Genomic DNA, 20039 nt, shown 5'->3' with positions numbered 1-20039 from the left:
AATCACATGGCCTTATGTGTGTTTTCTCCTGTCCTGTGATTGGATTATTTTTACCTCTACCTTGTGTCATTCTGAAAAGGATTTGAAGATGTTCTACTGAGACATCAGCATGAAAAATAATTCAGCTTGAAGGGAAAATGTAGGCAGAATGGTACAATGATAAAGTTGGGTGGGTGGGTAAGGTCCAACATGCTGCTGGAGGGCATTGCAGACCTATGTCTGAGAATAGATAAGGAAACAATCCTAATGGTGAGGTTATATAATTGCAGTGGTTGAGAGATAAACTTGGCAGTTGCTCTAGATGAGTGGTTCTACAGGGCAATGTCTAGAGACATTTGTGGTTGTCACAACAGGGTTGGGCGGAGTGAGTGCTTACTGGCATCAAGTGATAGAGGACAGGTCTACTGTTAAACATCCTATAGCATGTAGGACAGCCCACACATGGAGAATTATCTAGCCCCAAATATCAATAGTGGTAAGGGTGAGAAACTCCACTCTGGATAAGTTATTTGCCTTTTGTTGTATTTGTCTTATAGTTCCAACTAGACCATAAGTTTCTTGAGGGCAAGAATTTTGTCTTCTGTTTTTGGAATCAGATATCCTGCTCTGAAGTCTCTGTGCCCTGCTGCTTGCTAAATATGTTACATAAAAGGTTTTTCCGGCCTGTAATCCCAGCACTTTGGGAGGCCGAGGCGGATGGATCACGAGGTCAAGAGATTGAGACCATCTTGGTCAACAAGATGAAACCCCGTCTCTACTAAAAATACAAAAATTAGCTGGGCATGGTGGTGCGTGCCTGTAGTCCCAGCTACTCGGGAGGCTGAGGCAGGAGAATTGCTTGAACCCAGAAGGTGGAGGTTGCAGTGAGCTAAGATCGTGCCATTGCACTCCAGTCTGGGTAACAACAGTGAAACTCCATCTCAAAAAATAAAAAAAGGTTTTTCCATCCTTTTCCTAATCTGTTCAGTGAAGTCAATAATTCTTGCTTCACCTGTTCTGTATGATAGCTCAGAAAATGTGAATTCTCTCATCAGTTTCTCTCCTGACTTATGCCTGAAGATAGGTTGATTTAGGAAAATAACCAGAGTACATCTGAAGAGGCAGAAGAAAACTGGGTGAGATTTTGCTTTTGACAATATATATGTGGAGTTTTCACTAATTTATGCAACATACATTGAACCTTTCTGGCGAGAGTTCTGTGGGGACCAGAGGTAATTAAGGCTCTCTCTCTGAATGGAAAGCTGTGTGGAAGATAGATAGGAGAGACTGACATACAAACCATATTCTAGAATGCAGGGCAGTGGAAACAGGAGCTAGAGGAATAAGCATGATAGCCTGAGGAGGAAGGGCACTTCTCCAGCAGAGTCAGGTTTGCGGATGTGTCCTTGGACTGAACCTTATGTGAATAGAATTGTGATGGCGGAGAAGGTGCTACAGCACATGAGACCATCAGGAGAAAAGCCTAGAGGGTGAAAGCATTTAGGAAAAGACATAGAACATGCTAGGAGAGAGGCTAAACAGGGCAAGAAGGAGAATGGAGCTGGGAGGCAGAGCCTGGAACATCTTGCTAGGAACTTGCACTTCCTTCTTAGGGTTAGGGGAGGAGATCATTGAGGCTTCTGAGGAAGCTGGATAAAACACCCAGCCTGTGTCTTAGGAAGGCCTTGAACGAGTTACGAGTTTCCAGTCTTGATGAGATGTTCAGGGAGACAGGGAGGTCACAGGTGGTGGAGGTGAGAAAGAATATAGGTGCACTAAAGACAAGACAGAGGTAGAATTAAGGGACTTAGCCATATAGGCAGGTGACTGTAGATTTGCGTCACTTTGAATTTATTTTATTATTTATTTCAGACAGAGTCTTACTCTGTCACCCAGACTGGAGTGCAGTGGCATGATCTTGGCTCACTACAACTTAAGCCTTTGGGTTCAGGTGATTCTGCTACCTCAGCCTTCCGAATAGCTGGGATTACAGGCACATGCCACCACACCTGGCTAATTTTTGTATTTTTAATACACATTTTCGCCATGTTGGCCTGGTTGGTCTCGAACTCCTGACCTCAGGTGATTCACCTGCCTCGGCCTCCCAAAGTATGGGAGTTAGTCACTGTGCCCAGTCACTCTCTGAATTTATTTCTTTAATATGCTGGAGAAAGAGTATGGATGAAGACTAGGAAATGGGATTTTCTTAAACATTTGTTTTACTCTAAGAAGTGGCCAAAAAGCTATTTTCGTTTTATGAGCAGAATCATAGTTACACAGCTGGGAAGGACTTCTGGGGAGCATCTGGCCTTGACTACTGAGGCCAAGTAGGAGACCTGCTGCCACTATGCTGATCTTCTGTCCTGTCAGTGACCAAGAAGAGGATGTTCTGTGTCTGGCTTGACCCCTCCCTTCCCCCAGAGGTTGCTAGCATGTTCTGTTCATCCGGGATGTTTTGCCTGTGGACTGCAGAGGTATCTAGCACATGAACCAGAGATCTGGAATGAGCCCTGGGAACCAAAAATTTATGCAAAACACGTTTTATCATCCTGCCAAAGTCAGCAACAACACCTAGAGGTGAGTGGGGGGTGAACAGTGTGCATATTATCAAATAGCACAAAGGGAGTGTTGCAAATATTGTAGGGTTGCCTGCCTTGTTCCTTGTTAGCAGGACCCCAAGTTTTTTTTTTCAGGAGTCTGCCTTCTGCAGGCCAAGCTGTTGATAGCCCTAAGCTGTTGTGTGGGTGAGTGCCAAGGATTTGTTGAGGAACAGCCATGTGATGCCATTACAGCCCTTGAGACTAGGAGGAGATGTCTGCTGGGACCTCCTAGAGAATTAGATAAGAGGACATGCTTGAAAGGGCCGTCTCTTCTGCTGGACTTTACTAGGTCTGCATGTAAAAGCTAGCTTTTGACTGTGAGGGCAGGGCTGATACTGATGACAGGAGAGGAAGCCAGAGGGACATGTCTCTTTAAGTTGCTCAATTAATGTAACCTGAAACTGACCTATCTCAGGACTTGTTATATATGATAGAAGATTATCCTTGACATTCTCTATGACTTGCAGCAGTACAATTTGCAGATGAAAACTGAGGCTGAGTGAGATGAGGTGACCCCCCGCCACCGAGATTCCACTAGATGTGATGGAGATGTGTTGAGAGTCACACTTAGACTCCAGCCAAGCCCAGGGTTACTCTTCCTAATTTGGTAAGCACTGGTCTCTGTGCTGAGGCTGGCAACACTGTCCTGGAGAGCTTCAGGCCCATTTCCTCCTCAGAAGAACAGCTTTCAGAAACCATGTGGCACAGTATGGGACCAAGAGTCTTTTCCTGCCTGGAGCTTGTCCTATGACGGCCTCTGTAGCCATTTTGAGTGCCTTGGGGCTTCTAACCTGGTAGATGTCTTTTGAGGTGTACTTAGTGAGCCTTCTCTGGCATTTGGTTTTCAAGAGTTCTCTGGTTGTGGGGTATCGAGAATGTTTTCAGAGAGGAGCAGAAGGGAGAGGTCTGTACCCCATCCTTGGACTTTGGATCTTCCCCATTGGCCTGATTGGTCCAACTAGGTCATGTGCCCTCTCTTGCATCAATCATCATTGCCTACTGGCTTACATAAGGGGCAGGGTGGATATCTGAATAAAATAGGGGTTGTGTTAGACACCTCCCCCGGGGAGCATACACTTCTGGAAGACAGACTTTGTCTTCACTCGTGCCCTGTTCCCAGGGCCAGAAATGGTGTCTAGTACACACCATAGTAGTCACTCAGTAAATGCTGAAGGAGTACTAAGTGCTGGAAGGCAGTGGTGGAAAAGTGGCTGATGGATAGGCAGCTAACAGTGTCTGTTGCCTTTGGCTGGTAGAGTTGATGTACTGCAAATAAACTTTTTGTTCAAATGGCTGGCTCTTTCTGGTGAATCTGCTGGCAATTCCAATGATGAGGGGAAGCACTCTGTCCAAGCCTTACCTAAGGAGTTCATTTATATGATTCTGTCTTCTGGAGCTTTCCATTTTAGGAAAGGAAGTGGATGAAACAGATAGAAAATGGTTTTAAAACACTCCTGGCAAAAAGAAAACTCATTTAGATTAGCATATGTTTCTCCTAAAAGCACTATCTGCCTCAATGCATTAACGAACCTAGGATAGGCCAATTCCCTGGGAGGCTACCCTGGCAAAAGCCACTGTGGTGAAGACCAGACAGAAAGGACAGCAGGCCTTATTTGAGGACTGGGGATAGACCTACGTTGGAGTGGACTTCAGGTCTGCTGCATCCTCTAACAGAAGGTCTTACAAAGAAAAGACACCTGATAAATTCACTGCTGGTTTTTTTTTTTTTTTTTTTTTGAGACGGAGTCTTACTCTGTCGCCAGTTGGGAGTACAGTGGTGCAATCCTGGCTCATTGCAACCTCCGCCTCCCGGGTTCAAGCAATTCTCCTGCCCCCCCTCCTGAGTAGCTGGGATATTACAGGTTCGTGCCACCACACCCAGGTAATTTTTTTTATATTTAGTAGAGGTGGGGTTTCACCATGTTGATCAGGCTGATCTTGAACTCCCGTGGTCTGCCCGCCTCGGCCGCCGAAAGTGCTGGTATTACAGGAGTGAGCCACCGTACCTGGCGAATTCACTGCTGTTTTAAGAGCTGAGAGAGACAGAGAGAGACAGAGACAGAGAGAGAATGTATGTGTGTGTGTGTGTGTGTGTGTGTGTGTGTGTGTGTGTGTGTTCAGCTCTTAAAACACCAGTGAACCAAACAGCGTGCCAGATTCTTGAGCATCCTGTTAATGCATCCTGGCCAGTGAGACTGGGATGGGATCTGCTGGGGGTGTCCTGTGTATGTGGAAGAGAGGAGATGTGGGATGGGAGCTTCCTCCTTAGACACACAGCCAAATCACAAACAAGAGCCTGTGAATGGGGAAACAGCAGCCTTAGAAATGAGGAATGCTGAGGCAGGGGTGGGGGATGGGCGAGCTTAAATGGAATGCTTTGGCAAAGCCTGAGTGAAAGGTAGCATTTGAGCAAAGACCTTGTTGCAGGAGTCAAATTTTGAGCTGGAGAGTTTTGCATGCATAATTATTGGGGAGGGCTCTTGGGATCCACACCAATGAAGGAGTGAGAGGAGCAGGACCACAGAGGGAAAAGGCAAGCTGTGATGTAAGCACAGCAAAAGCCGCAGTGAGCCCTGTTAGGCGCTCTGGAGCTGGGGAACCCCTTCAGAGTTGTCCCAGATTGGGGTGGAAGATCCAGGCCCTTTACTTCCATGTCCACAGTCTGGATATAGGCTGTTTTGGGAAGGAGACCTGACCCTGCTGAAGGAGTTCTTCCACTGAGGATGGGTCCTACCTGCAGAAAGACTCTGCAGGGAGCTGTCGGGGATGCCAACACTCCACAGATCGTTCTTCCACTGAGGGTGGGTCCTACCTGCAGAAAGACTGCAGGGAGCTGTCAAGGCTGCCAACACTCCACAGGGAGTGTGCTTCAGTTCCTGGAGGCTAGGGACCTGCCACGATACCACAGCATCCACTACAGGCCTGATGGAATGAGGATGGTGCCATCTGAGGGAAGACCATTTCAGGCAGAAAGAAGAGCCAGAACTTGCCTGGAGGGTTTGAGCAGTAGCAGGGATGTCATTGTGATTGGAGCAAGGCAAGGGCTCTGAGAGTGGTGGCCAGAGAGTGAATAACCGACTGAGAGAGTCTAGTAGGCTACTAGGCCTTGATTCTCACTGCAAGGGGATCAGAGGACTACTGTGGTCTGATGTGGCTTTTAGAGGTCTTTCTGACTGTTGCATGGAGACTAATTTGGTTGTGGGGGGTCAGGAGGAGGGAGAAGCCAGGAGACCAGTTGTAACGCTAGCTACTGGTAGTAATCCAAGCAAGAGAGATGGTCTGGATAAGGATGGTGATGGCTGTGATGGTAAGAAATGGTTGGAGCTAGTGGGGAGACTGTGTGTGTGTGTGTTCATGTAATACATGTATGTATTAATATGTATATGTGTGTATTATATACAAAATACACATTATTTTTAGGTATAATTTACATAATAAAGATCCAGACCTTAAATGTATAATGTGTTGAATTTTGACAAATTAATGTACTTTGTAACCTCTTCCCTGATAAAGATAAGGAACATTTGCATCTCCCAGAAAGTTTGGGTTATGGATATGTTGGGAAGGTAGGGTCAACAGGGTCAAATATGGGGTATGAGATAAGAGAGAACAGGCTGGGCATGGTGGCTAATGCCTGTAATCCCAGCACTTTAGGAGGCCAAGGGAGGCAGATCACTTGAGGTCAGGAGGTTGAAACCATCCTAGCCAACATGGCAAAACCCTGTCTCTACTAAAAATACAAAAATTAGCTGGGTGTGGTGGCGTGTGCCTGTAGTCCCAGCTCCTCAGGAGGCTGAGGCAGGAGAATTGCTTGAACCTGGGAGAAGGAGGTTGCAGTGAGCTGAGGTCGAGTTACTGCACTCCAGCCTGGCTGACAGAGCGAGACTCCATCACACACACACACACACACACACACGCACGAACAAAAGAGATAAGATAGAACAGAAAGATGAGTTCCAGTGTCAGGGCAGAGTTGCTGTCTAATGAGATCAGTAAGACTGTGAAAGTCCATAGGAAAAATTTAAAACCACACAAAGAAAAACACATTATTAAAACTTTTAATGTGGTCTTTCAGACCATTTGGGAAAAAAAAAAACAACTGAGTGACTGTGATTTTAGATAACACATTTAGTGTGTGCACATTATACAAGTCTGAATTTTCATGGTTTTTTTTTTTTTAGTTTTTTAGTTTTAGTTTTTAAGTGTCTGAATTTTTTTAAGACTTTAGCCAAATCCCCATCAGTCACCAAAGCAAATCCAATGTTTTTGATGTGTAGCCTCCCTTACAGACCTTGCATTGTACAGATAACTGGAATAGCTAAAATGTTGCTGTGCATTTTTTTTTTTTTTTTTTTTTGAGTCAGAGTTTTGCTCTTGTTGCCCAGGCTGGAGCGCAATGGCGCAACCTTGGCTCACTACAGTCTCTGCCTCTGGAGTTCAAGCAATTCTCCTGCCTCGGCCTTCCGTGTAGCTGGGATTATAGGCATGTGCTCCATGCCCAGCTAGTTTTTTTGTATTTTTAGTAAAGATGAGGTTTCACTGTGTTGGCCAGGCTGGTCTTGAACTACTGACCTCAGGTGATCCACCTGCCTCTGCCTCCCAAAGTGCTGGGATTATAGGCATGAGCTACCATGCTTGGCCTGCTGTGCATTTTTCGCTTAATTAGTCTTGTAGGTTTGTTGTCTTAATTGCAGTTTTTGTTGAGCTAACAGATTTTCCTCCTATGGAAATGTAGCTTTTAATTTTCTAATAGAAGTAAGTGGAAGGGACTAGAATTTTAGGAGTACATTTTGCAGATAACTTTTTGTTGTTAAATTTAAGGAATATAAGTGCCGTTTTGTTACATGGCTATGTTGCTTAGTGGTGAAGTTTTGGGCTTTTAGTGTAACCATCACCTGAATAATATACATCATACCCTTGCAGATAACTTTTAAGAGACAAGGTCTTACTTTGTCACCAGGATAGAATGGCATGACCATAGTTCACTGCAGCCTTGAACTCCTGGGCTCAAGCAATCCTCCTGAGCAGATAGCTTTTAGGCAATACCCCTGTTCTGCAAAATGAGAGGGGAAAGAAGTGTAAAGAAACAAAAATGCCTTTTATCAAAACTTTTTTATTTTTGTATTTTGTTTGTGTGTGTGTGTGTGGTTTTTTTTTGTTTCTTTGTTTTTTTGGACAGTTTCTTTCTGTTGCCCAGGCTGGAGTGCAGTGGTGCGATCACAGCTCACTGCAGCCTTGACCTCCCTGGCTCAATAGATTCTCCCGCCTCAGCCTCCTGAGTAGCTGGGACTACATGTATGCACCACCACTCATGGCTAATTTTTGTTTTTAATTTGTAGAGTTGGGGTTTACCATGTTGCCTAAGGGGGTCTTGAATTCCTCTGAGCAGGTGATCTGCCTGCCTTTGCCTCCCAAAGTACTGGGATTACAGGAGTGAGCTACCGTGCCCAATCTCAAAGACAGATGCTTCAGGAGAAGTGATTAAGGTCTCCTAAATGATATACTTGTGACTTTTTTTCCACTTTAGTTTGTGGCAAACACACACACACATACACACACAAAATGGTTGTATGGTGGCAACAACTTCCTTCCTGTGCTATGTTTTCAGTCTCTGAGACATCTGACACCTATGAGATGTCATTGTCTCGTGCTTACTAGAGAAGATGGGAATAAGTATTTGTGGTCAAAAGTGGTAGAGATAACAGCAGCAGATGGCTCTGTGAACCAACCAAGGGTGAGCTTCCCACCTGCAAGCAGCTGGCGAAATTTGAATCCCCACAGCAGATCAGGAGCCTGCCTTCCAAAGATTGTTACACCAGTGATACTGAAGGTGTGTTTGAATGTAGCACTTCTGCCGTGAGCTTTCTCCAGCCATTCAACAGCAACAAGTATTTATTCTTGTGCCTGTTATGTGCCAAACCACAGCTCTGGGTCCTGGGAATGAATCAGTGAATAAAACAGACAAAAGAGCTGGAATTTACATTCTAGTGGGTAGAGCAGACAGAAACACAATAAAGGAAATTATATATAAGAAATTTCTGAGAAAAAAAAAATAGATCAGGACTAAGGGTATTTGTTGTGCCACGTTGGGGAAATAATTCTTGTAAGTAGAGTTGTTAAGGTAGGCCTCAATGAGAGGGTGACATTGAGCAAAGACTTGAAGGAGGCAAGGAAGAGCAGTGCAAAGCCCAAGATAGAAGTGCACCTGGTACAGTCCAAGAAAAGAGTAAGACCAGTGATGGTGAGGGTTAGTAGGAGATTAGGTCAGAAAAGTCATGGCGGGGTGGGGTGGCCATTGTGCAGGGATTGTAGGTTTCTCTTCTCAAGGTCTGGCCTTAACCGTGTTGGGCCAGACAGTGGGTAGAGCAGGTTTGGTGGAAAGATCAGATCATTATAGAGATCATAGTGAGGTGTCTGCCATGAGCTTTCTCCAGCCATTCAATAGCAACAAGTATTTATTGTCAGCCATAGTAGTTACTTGTATATAGGTCATATTAGTGTGTTTGGCTGATGAGTTTCTCCAGAGGGATAGTTGGTTATAGAGTGTGCATATTGTAACCTGAACATGAAAAGAATCAATTTTATTATGACCTACCACTGGTATTTGGATATGTATTTCTGCTGCCTTATATATTAGTATATACACGTATATATTGTTTTTTAAAAATAGGCTATGTGTATGTTTCTTATTGAGATGATTATAGTTGCATACCCAATTGTATGAAATACTAAGAAGGCCCTTGTGCCCTTTGCCCAGTTTCTCCCAATGGTAACATTTTGCTAAACTATAGCTGACATTGACATATGCTACCTATTATATTCATATTTCCCCAGTTTTATTTGTACTTATTTGTGCATGTGCATGTTTTGTTCTACACAATTTTGTCACCTGTGCTTTTTCATGTGTCTGCCACTGCAGTGAAGATGCTGAACAGTTCCAACAATTTTTATAATTACACCCACCTCCCTCCTACACTCCCTCACTTTATTTGTTTTTATTTTTGGTTTTGTTTATATTTTATTAGCATTTTTTAAATTGTGGTCAAATGCACACAATATAAAATTTACTATATTAAACATTTTTAACTATGTAATTCCGTAGTGTCACAATTCACATTATTGTGCAGCCAATCTATGGAACTTTTTCATCTTGCTAAACTCCATACCAGTTAAGCAACAACTCCCTATTTTCCCCTCAATTCAGACCCTGCCAACCACCATTCTGCTGTGTGTTTCTATGAATTTGACTATTCATAGATAGCTCATCTAAGTGGAATCATACAATATTTGTCTTTTTTTGACTGGCTTATTTCACTTACTGTAATGTCTTTGAGGTTCATCCGCATTGTAATGTGCATCAGAAATACTTTCCTTTTTAAGACTAAATAATATTCCATTGTATGGATATACCACATTTTATTCATTCATTTATTGGTCAACGGACACTTGGGTGCTTCCACCTCTTAGCTGTAGTGAATAATGCTGCTATGAACATGGGTATACAAATAGCTCTTCAAGACCCTTCTTTCTTTCTTTTTTTTTTTTTTTTTTTTTTTTTTTTTTTTTTGAGACAGAGTCTCACTCTGTTGCCCAGGCTGGAGTGCAATGGCACGATCTCGGCTCACTGCAACCTCTACCTCCCAGGTTCAGGCAATTCTCCTGCCTCAGCCTCCCAAGTAGCTGGGTGCCCCCCACCACACCTGGCTAATTTTTGTATTTTTAGTACAGACAGGGTTTCTCCATGTTGGCCAGGCTGATTTTGAACTCCTGACCTCAGGTGATCCACCTGCCTCAGCCTCCCAAAGTGCTGGGATTACAGGCGTGAGCCACTGCACGCAGCCCAAAATTCTTCTTTCTTTCCGTTATATACCCAGAAGTAGACTTGCCAGATCATATGGTAATTATATATATATACATATATATTTTTTTTTTTTTTTTTGAGACGGAGTTTCGCTCTTGTTACCCAGGCTGGAGTGCAATGGCGCGATCTCGGCTCACCACAACCTCCGCCTCCTGGGTTCAGGCAATTCTCCTGCCTCAGCCTCCCGAGCAGCTGGGATTACAGGCACCCACCACCATGCTTAGCTAATTTTTGTATTTTTAGAAGAGACGGGGTTTTACCATGTTGGCCAGGCTGGTCTTGTATTCCTGACCTCAGGTGATCCACTCGCCTCAGCCTCCCAAAGTGCTGGGATTACAGATGTGAACCACTGCACCACGCCTCATTTGTATATCTTCTTTGGAGAAATGACTGTTCAAGTTATTTCCCCCATTTTGAGTCAGGTTGTTGAGAAGTTTTGTTGTTGAGTTTTAGGATTTCTCTATATATTCTGGACATTAATCCCTTATCAGATGTGTAATTTGCAGATATTTCTCCCATCCTATGGATTGCCTTTTTAGTCTGTTGATATTTTTCCTTGATGTACAAAAGTTTTTAATTTTGATAAAGTTCTGTTTATTCTTTTGTTGCCTTTGCCTTTGGTCTCATATCTTAAGAAATTATTGCCAAATCCATGGTCAGGTTCAGTGGCGCACACCTGTAAGCTTAGCACTTTGGGAGATCAAAGCAGCAGATTGCTTGAGCTCAGAAGTTTGAAACCAGCCTGGGCAACATGGTGAAACTCCAACTCTACAAAAAATACAAAAGTTAGCCAGGCATGTTGGTGCACACCTGTAGTCCCAGCGACTCAGGGGACTGAGGTGGGAGGATTGCTTGAGCCTGGGAGGTCAAGGTTGCAGTAAGCGGAGATCACACCACTGTACCACAGCCTAGATGACAGAATGAGGTGCTGTCTCAAAAAAAAAAAAGCTGGATGCAGTGGCTCATGCCTATGATTCTAGCACTTTGGGAGGCCGAGGCAGGCGGATCATGAGGTCAGGAGTTCGAGACCAGTCTGGTCAATGTAGTGAAACTCCATCTCTATTAAAAATACAAAAAAAAAAAATAGCTGGGTGTGGTGGTGTGCATCTGTAATCTCAGCTACTTGAGAGGCTGAGGCAGGAGAATTGCATGAACCCAGGAGGCAGAGGTTGCAGTGAACCAAGTTCGTTCGCAGTATTGCACTCCAGCCTGGGTGACAATGCGAGACTCCTTCTCAAAAAAAAAAAAAAAAAGAGAAAGAAAGAAGAAAAAGAAATTACTGCCAAATCCAATCTTGTGAAGCTTTCCCCCTATGTTTCCTTCTAAGGTATATATGCAGTTCTTTGATTCATTTTGAGTTAATTGTATCTGGTATGAGATATAGGAATCCAACTTTATTGTTTTGCATGTGTAGTTCTCCCAGCATCATTTGTAAAAGAGACTGTTCTTTCTCCGTTGAACAGTTTTGGCACCCTTGTCAAAATCATTTGACCATATACACAAGGGTTTATTTCTGGGCCCTGTATTCTGTTGTTCTAGGTATCTATCTATGTCTGTACTACACTGTTCAGATTACTGTAGCTTTGTGCTACAGTACTTTGTACTTTTTGAAGGTTCTTTTGACTTTTCAATGTCCCTTAAGACTCCATGTGAATTTTAGGATGGATTTTTTTTTTTTTCCTGCAGAAAATGCCATTGGGATTTTCACAGGGATTGCATTAAACCGACATCACTTTTAGTAGTTTTGACATCTTAAAGTTATTAAATCTTCTAGTCCATGAACACATACATGATGTCTTTTTTTTTTTTTTTTGAGACGGAGTTTCGCTCTTGTTACCCAGGCTGGAGTGCAATGGCACAATCTTGGTTCACTACAACCTCCGCCTCCTGGGTTCAGGCAATTCTCCTGCCTCAGCCTCCTGAGTAGCTGGGATTACAGGCACGAGCCACCATGCTCAGCTAATTTTTTGTATTTTTAATAGAGACGGGGTTTCACCATGTTGACCAGGATGTTCTCGATCTCTTGACCTCGTGATCCACCTGCCTCGGCCTCCCAAAGTGCTGGAATTACAGGCTTGAGCCACCGCGCCCGGCCACATGATGTCTTTTTATGTAATTGTGTCTTTGATTTCCTTCGGCAATGTTTTATAGTTTCAGTGTACAAGTCTTCACCTCCTTGGCTAAGTTTATTCCTACGAATTTTATTGATTTCATTCTGTTGTAAATTGAATTGGTTTCTTAATTTTTCTTTCAGATTGTTCATTGTTGGTGTACAGAAGTGCAACTGTCTTTTGTTTGTTGATTTTGTATCTGCAACTTTGCTGAATCCATTTATTAGCACTAACAGTTTTTTTTTTGTGGAATCTTTAGGGTTTTCTACATTTGAGATTATATTGTTAGTGGCTGCATGGGGTGGCTCAAGCTTGTAATTCTAGCACTTTGGGAGGTGGAGGCAGATGGATCACTTGAGACCAGCCTGGTCAACATGGCAAAACCGGTCTCTACTAAAAATACAAAAATTAGCCAGGCGTTGTGGTGCACACCTGTAGTCTCAGCTACTCGGGAGGCTGAGGCAGGAGAATCACTTGAACTTGGGAGGCGGAGGTTGCAGTGAGCTGAGATCACACCACTGCACTCCAGCCTAAGTGACAGAGTGAGACTCTGTCTCAAAAAAAAAAAAGATTGTGTTGTTTGCACCCATTATATATATATATATATATATATATATATATATATTTTTTTTTTTTTTTTTTTTTTTTTTTTTTTTTTTTTCCCTTGAGACAGAGTCTCACTCTGTCTCCCAGGCTGGAGTACAATGCTGTGCCATGTTGGCCAGGCTGGTCTCGAACTCCTGACCTCAAGTGATCCACCTGCCTCAGCCTCCCAAAGTGCTGGGATTATAGACGTGAGCCACTGTGCCAGCCCCCACCTTATGTTTTAATATTGTTTTGTAACTGTTATATATAATAAATGTTTTGAACATTTTCTCATTTTTAGTTCTAAATTTGTCAACATTGGTTAAAACCAAGTTCTGTTGGGCAGTGTGGGAAAAGTGTTCCCAGGAGCAACATTCACTGGAAAAAGCCCTCAACTTTCCCAAGCTTCATTCCAAAAGGACATATGCACATGTGTTCCAATCACCTCTATCCAAGAACTATCATAGTATAAAAGCCCAGAGACTTTTTGGAGCAAAACCAAAGGTCTGTGGGACTGCTGAGAGAGAAGGGCAAGCTGTTCTGCATTGTGCCCTCTCTGCTTTGCCTCCGGCCACCTTTCTCTGCTCAGAGTTTAAGTTCCCCTGTTTAGGCCTCCTCTAGGAATCTTCCCCTGGTGTGAAGGAGGGTACGATTCTACCTCAGCATGCCCTGTCATAATCCCAGCTTCCTTAATGTATTCTTTATTCCCTTCCAGATGGAAAGCATTTATGCTGCTGTTGTCAAATCAGCAAACCTCCAGACAGTAAACAGTGGGTGACTATATTGGCTTTGTGTTGGCTGTGCAGGGACAACATTCTGATCTGGGGTTGATCTAAGGATAGGTGATTGCTTGGTGTCTCTGGAGTCTAGGGTGTGTTAATTTGTCTTTTCTCTCTGTCTCTGTTATAAAGAAAGGCCAGACACTGGAGGTAGTTGGGAATTCATCTTTGTCATTATGCTGTGCCACAGGAAGAGTTCTCTAACTAGGTCAGCCAGAAGGTCCCTTTCCTCAGCTCCACCTCAGAGAGCCCTTTAGAAGAGGTTTATTCCCACTGATGGAATGTGAGTGACTGCTTTTCTTGGGACTGAAAGGCCTAGTGCTATGAGGAAGTGGGGAGCCAGCACTGCACTGGTGTCTGTGTAAGTCCCCTATCATATTTCATATAATCTCCTGCACAGCAGTAAGAAAGGAAACATGGTGCCAGTGAACCAGGCACACCTTCCACCAAGGTATGTCCTGATCATGTGAAATGGATGCATCTTAGAAGTAATGTGACGCAGCATCTTAATATGTCTCACAAGGTGTTTGTGATGGTGAATGTGTCCTCCACATTTTTGCAGATTAAGAAACAAGTGTTAGAGGAGATTAAATAATTTCCTTAATGCTTTGTAACTTGTAAGTGGAAAGGCTGAAGATTCAGCCCAGGATGTTTAATGCCAAAACCCTAACCTGTTGGCAGCCTCCATCCCTGCCTTCCCCTGGAGCTATGAGGCCCCCACCCCCATTTTCCACACTGCTTTTGTGGAGCCAGAATGTGAATGTGACCTTGGCATTGCCCTGCCTCAGAAGTACCTTTAGAGAAATGTCTGAGCTCCTTACTGATGCTTGCTGAGCCCTGGCCATCTTTGTCTCCCCTTTTGTCTCACACTCTATACCTGCACTCTGCTCTGCAGCAGCACATCAGCCTATTTCTTGATTCTTTGCTGTGCATCCCCTCAGCATGAAATTCCTCTCCCTCACCCAATCTTCTGGCTAACTCCTACTCAACCTTTGAGACCCAATTCAGTTATTATTTCTGCAGGAAGCCCCAGGCTGAGTCTGGTGGCTTTCTACTTGTGAAGTGTCCCTCATTGAACATCTTACTAGGGGAGTTGTATGATTATGTATCTTTGCTTTCTCATTGCTTAGCCTAATGCCTGGCCCATAGTAGAAATCTGCAGAGACTAGGGGAGACAACATGCAGTTGATGCTGTGAGTGGGCATGATCTAAAGTGCATGGGCTCTACTTGATACTTGTGCAGCTGAGCCTTCAGGGTGGCCTTGCTCACCTTGCGTGTGGTCTTGGGTAGTTGGGGGACCTGTGACTTGCAGGTAAGGGTTTCTCATGTGCTTCTTGAAGGGACTGATATCATACAACATCTCACAGACACCTGGAACTGAAAAGTACTCCAATGGGAGGGGAATGTTCCATCCTGATTGCCTATCAAGACTGAGGCTGTCATCTAGAACATTTTTTGTCAAAATGACAAACGCCCAGCTTAAGTTGGCTCAAGCAGAAAAGCAAATGAATTGGCATTTTGGGTCATCTCTTATATGACAAACCCCTAAATTTGCTGACTTAAAACAATAACAACTTTATTATTTGCTCATAATTCTACAGCTTGTCGGGATGTAGCAGGTCCAGCTCATCTTGGCTCTATGGAATCTGCTGGGATGGCTCAAATAGCTTGGGGATAGAACACCTCACCAGGCCTGTGTCTGGGGCCTTGATTCTCACTTGTCTGGGCTTTTCGACGCTCTATGTATGGCCGCCTTGGGCCTCTTCAAAACATCGTAGTCTCAGGGTATTTGGGCTTCTCACATGGCAACTAGATTTCGCCAGAGAGCAAAAGTTGAACTGCTAAACTCTTTAGGCTTACGCCTAAAACTGGAGCAACATTGCTTTTGTCATTTCCCTTTGGTTAAAATGGATCCCAGGTGTTTCAGATAAGGTATACTCAACCTATACTACATAATGACCAGTAAGAAAGAAAGTGTATTTTCTCTCAAGCTCATGGTTGATTTGACTGCATGATTGTGGCTCTTCACAGCTGGGTGCTGCCTGGGTCCCATGCTGGGCATTGCCTTTTGGGCACCAGCATTTGATTTTCAACACTTTCATGGGAGCCCTAGCAGGACTTCACAATTCTCAGGCAGCCACTGCCTGCCCACACACCCCTGACCTCAGTGCTTGCTGAGTGATTCTAGAGCTGGTGACTCTCATTCTGTGTCCACATTGCCTCCTCTTGGGTGACAGAGACAGAACATGTTCAATTAAGACACTCTTGGCAACAAGCCCTTTGTCTATATCAGCGATTGTTGATGCTCAGTTGATTGTCATGTATCTCCTTTGTCACTGAACAAAATTTTACTGTGCTATCATGCACTGAGAACTATGCTAGAGGCTGAAGGTGTGGTGATGAACTTAACAGCAACTGACATGCCACTTGTAACTCCTGTACCTTTGGCCTAGAAGCAGGGAGCTGGACAAATGCCCACCAGGCATGAGTCCCTTCTGTGGTCTACTGGGTTTCAAGTTCCTACAGTGCTTTTGCCCGTCCAATCCACCCATCCAGCCAGCCAGCTAGTTCAGGGGCTCCTAGTGCAAGCGTAGGCCCATACTGGGCCCTTTGGGGCTTCTCAGAATTAATAGCCACAGTCCTTTCTCCTGGAGGAATTGAACAGCTAATTTAACATAGAATACAGGCTGTGGAGGAGGTTCAGCCACAGGAGATGCCGAGATGGCAGGCTTTATGTGAACTTCACACCACAAACATACAAGAGGGCTGTCTGGAAGCAGAAGTATGACAAGTCAAGCAGTGCTCCTTGGTTGCAGGACCAGTTGTGGTCCTGCTCAGCTGTCCGCCAGCCAGTTGGAAAAGACAAATAGTGCTCCTTCTGTCCAGGCTGCCAGTCAAGTACAGATCTGTACAGTAGGGAGATGTCTGGAGTTATAGCTGTGTTCTCTTTTCACTACGTACCTGTGACTCAGAACTTTAATTATGAACAGCTCATAGCCTTTACAAACACAAATCCCTGCAAGATGGCAGACAAATGCCCAGGCATCCTGTGGGCTCAGCCTTTCTCAGTGATGGAATGCTTTCTCCCACTATTGGACTTTTGGCCGTCTAATGTTTCGAGAATCTTCTAGCAGTTTAGACTTTAACTGAATCCTTTAGAGCAGTCAACCCTTACTTACAGGTAATATATGTAGTCTCTTATTTTGTCCTAAGTGCAGAAATTAGAGATGTTACTTAGATAACCAATATTTTAAATTTTTGACTTTGATACGCTTCAGTGAATAAAAGCTAATTTAGATATTGTATGGCTTTTTTTGTTTCCAGGCAAGCCTATTTTTTCAGTTGATATTCACCCTGACGGGACCAAGTTTGCAACTGGAGGACAAGGTATGTTTATGGAATAAAGAAAGGAAAAGCTTAACAGCCCTGACACCTCGCTTTTCTCCTGCTCTCCATTTAGCTGTAGAGGGAATACTTGTACAATTACGTACACTTTAAATAGCATCACAACCACACTGAAAATCCTTTTATGGCTTTAGTGTGCACTCTGTAAATATTTTGGCAGCAGGTTTATCATTGTAATTTCTGTTTATTGAGTTAATATTAAAATCAGTTTGTATCTCCAAGTATATTGAGCATGGAGAGTGGGAGGTGGTCCAGTGGGCAGAGCCCAGCCCCAGAAGCAAGGGCTTTGTCAGCATTTTTCTCTTCTGAAAAAAGGGAATGTGGGGGGTTGGGGGGGAGGTGGTTTAAGCTTCTAAAGCAATCATGTAATTATTAGGCCCATTTTCTGGTCAAAGGAATTCAGCTGGGTTAAAGCGAAAGTATACCGTGTATACCGTGGACAAGTAAAGCCCATACCATTAGAAAATGTTATTCCTAGTATTGCTCTTGTGCTTCAGCCAGCATCTTTTGCAACATTGCATGGTTCTGTTTGGAAAGATAAGAGCTGTTCTTCATGCCAGGACACCAAGATGTATATATAGTAACACAATATAGCTTTCCACAGAGCCCAGCCCCCTGGCATCTTTACCCCAGAGCAGGGCCTCCCCAGGCAACACTTAGATAGTGCCTTTGTGAGCTCTATGTCCTCAGGCCAGGTGCTGCAGGGTGAGTTTCCAGCAGATGCTTCTACCCAGAGTGGAGCTGGAAGGGAATGCAGGGAAGCTGTGGACAGGGAAGCCTTTCTCTCCTTCTTTCATGCTGTGGATTGTACTGGAGAGGAGGAGGTGCAGCATATGAGAGAGAACACATGGACTTAGCTGGAGGAATCAGAGGGTTTGTGCCTGTTCCCAGAAGATACACATTTTACCACCTTGGTTTAGGAAATATTTTTATATATTGGCCAAGTGGCAGTTTCAAACATGCTTCATGGTAATTTTGGCATGTTCATTGGATTTGGCCCCATTATAATAGAAAATTAACTGAGGGGCTAAACTTTTTTAGATATCAGTGATGGAAAACTTAGAAATCCTTACTAAGGCCAGGCGCAGTGGTTCATGCCTGTAATCCCAACACTTTAGGAGGCCAAGGCAGGTCAGGAGTTTGAGATCAGCCTGGCGAACATCGCAAAACCCCGCCTCTACTAAAAATACAGAAATTAGCTGGGTGTTGTGGTATGTGTCTGTAATCCCAGCTACTCGGAAGGCTGAGGAAAATCACTTAAACCTGGGAGGCAGAGGTTGCAGTGAGCCGAGATTGCGCCACTACACTCTAACCTTGGAGACAGAGCGAGACTCCATCTCAAAAAAAAAAGAAATTACTAAAAGGCATGGGTATATTTTTCAGCTGGCAATACATCAACTCATGACCATAGGAGCCATACCCTCTTTTGATTGGTCTCTTGTCTGTGGGTAACTGCAAAGGGTAGATAACAAGATAATGAGCCCTTTTTCCTGTGTTCAGGGTACATTTAGGTTTCAAAACAGTTAGCTCTGGAACAGCCTGGATTCCAGGCGGCACCTGGAAAGGGAGGGAAGCCCCACTAGGGTGTGCTTTTCTGTTTGCTTTTTAGAGTATACACAGATTGGAAAAGGTCCTGCGACACTGACTTTCCCTTCTCCTCATGTTAGAGGCCAGACCAGAGCTCAGTTCCCTCCTTATTGTTAGTTCAGAGTTCTTTTCATAAAGTCAGGTTGACTTCTGCTGACTGCTAAATCCACTTTGTTTGGTCCCCATGAGTACTTATCATCTTTTCTGTAACTTAAATTAGTAATTTAAATTCAGTCTCCTTAGATCTAGTTAATTATGATTTATGGAAGCTAAGTGAGGACTTCTCCTATAATATTTAATTTGACGTTAAATATTAATATCAAATTTCTACTCCTTGCACATTTCTGCTCCTTCGTTCCAGGGCAGGATTCTGGGAAGGTTGTGATCTGGAATATGTCTCCAGTCCTCCAGGAGGATGATGAGAAGGATGAAAATATTCCCAAGATGCTTTGCCAGATGGACAATCACTTAGGTATTACAGAGTGGCCCTTTGCAGGCTTTGCTTGTTGGCAGAGTGCCCAAGGTTAGCACATGTGTTTGTAATTAGAAAGATAAGGCCCCGTGCGGCGGTAACTCCCCTCGGCCTGCTGTCTGAAGGCACAGATGTTGGCTGCACACCTGGGTGAGTTATTCGGCAGAAGACTCGGCCCGCCCACAGAACCATCTTTGGACAGTCTGCAGGTACCTCTGGTGATTTCCTGCTCATGAGTCGTTACTGCCTGATTCCATGGGGCTTTGGGGCCAGCGACCTGGACACAGTAGGGTTCTGGGGAAGGGTGTACAAGAGACAATTTGCCAAAACATCTAGGTTGGCACTTTGTCACTCTGAGGCTCTCTGCCAGGGGACCCTTTTGGCCATCAGACAGTGTCATGGTTTCCTTTCCTGCTATAGTGCCTTAGTTTCCCACCCCTGAGATGCTCAGTGAATAGTCACTGTCCTTCGGACGTCAGCTCCTTCCTTTGCTCTGTGTGTTCTTGTCCTCTTAACATGCTTCTCAGTGTCTTCAGACCTGGAGCAGAAGTTACTTACAAGCCATGTAGTGGCTACAACTTTGATAGCCATCTTTCAGGTATCCCAAAGGCCAAGCTGTGAGTGCTCTTGGAGGCTCTGGCCCATTAGGGGCCTGGGGG

General features: G+C 44.2%; 1 protein-coding gene across 14 annotated transcripts in view; it reads left to right on the top strand.

Moving 5' to 3' along the window:
• The window catches only part of HIRA (histone cell cycle regulator), a 122441-nt gene that overhangs the window by 4440 nt on the left and 97962 nt on the right, over positions 1 to 20039 (top strand). For 9 of the 14 annotated variants that reach the window (XR_013523539.1, XM_035266504.3, XM_078341575.1 and 6 more), the window contains exons 2-3: positions 17241 to 17303; positions 19270 to 19380. Coding sequence is in view for 8 of the 14 variants with exons in the window: in XM_035266504.3 (XP_035122395.2) it covers positions 17241 to 17303; positions 19270 to 19380 (174 nt within the window). In the remaining 6 variants the exon portion in view is untranslated. Of the gene's footprint in view, positions 1 to 17240; positions 17304 to 19269; positions 19590 to 20039 lie in introns of those variants that run through there. The other 5 variants (XM_078341593.1, XM_078341581.1, XM_078341591.1 and 2 more) reach the window with 3 other exon arrangements.

This window comes from Callithrix jacchus, chromosome 1, assembly GCF_049354715.1.
Source record: "Callithrix jacchus isolate 240 chromosome 1, calJac240_pri, whole genome shotgun sequence".
NCBI classification, from domain to species: Eukaryota; Metazoa; Chordata; class Mammalia; order Primates; family Cebidae; genus Callithrix; species Callithrix jacchus.
The sequence above is the reverse complement of the archived record's forward strand: the minus strand, read 5'-3'. Positions and strand labels throughout refer to the sequence as shown.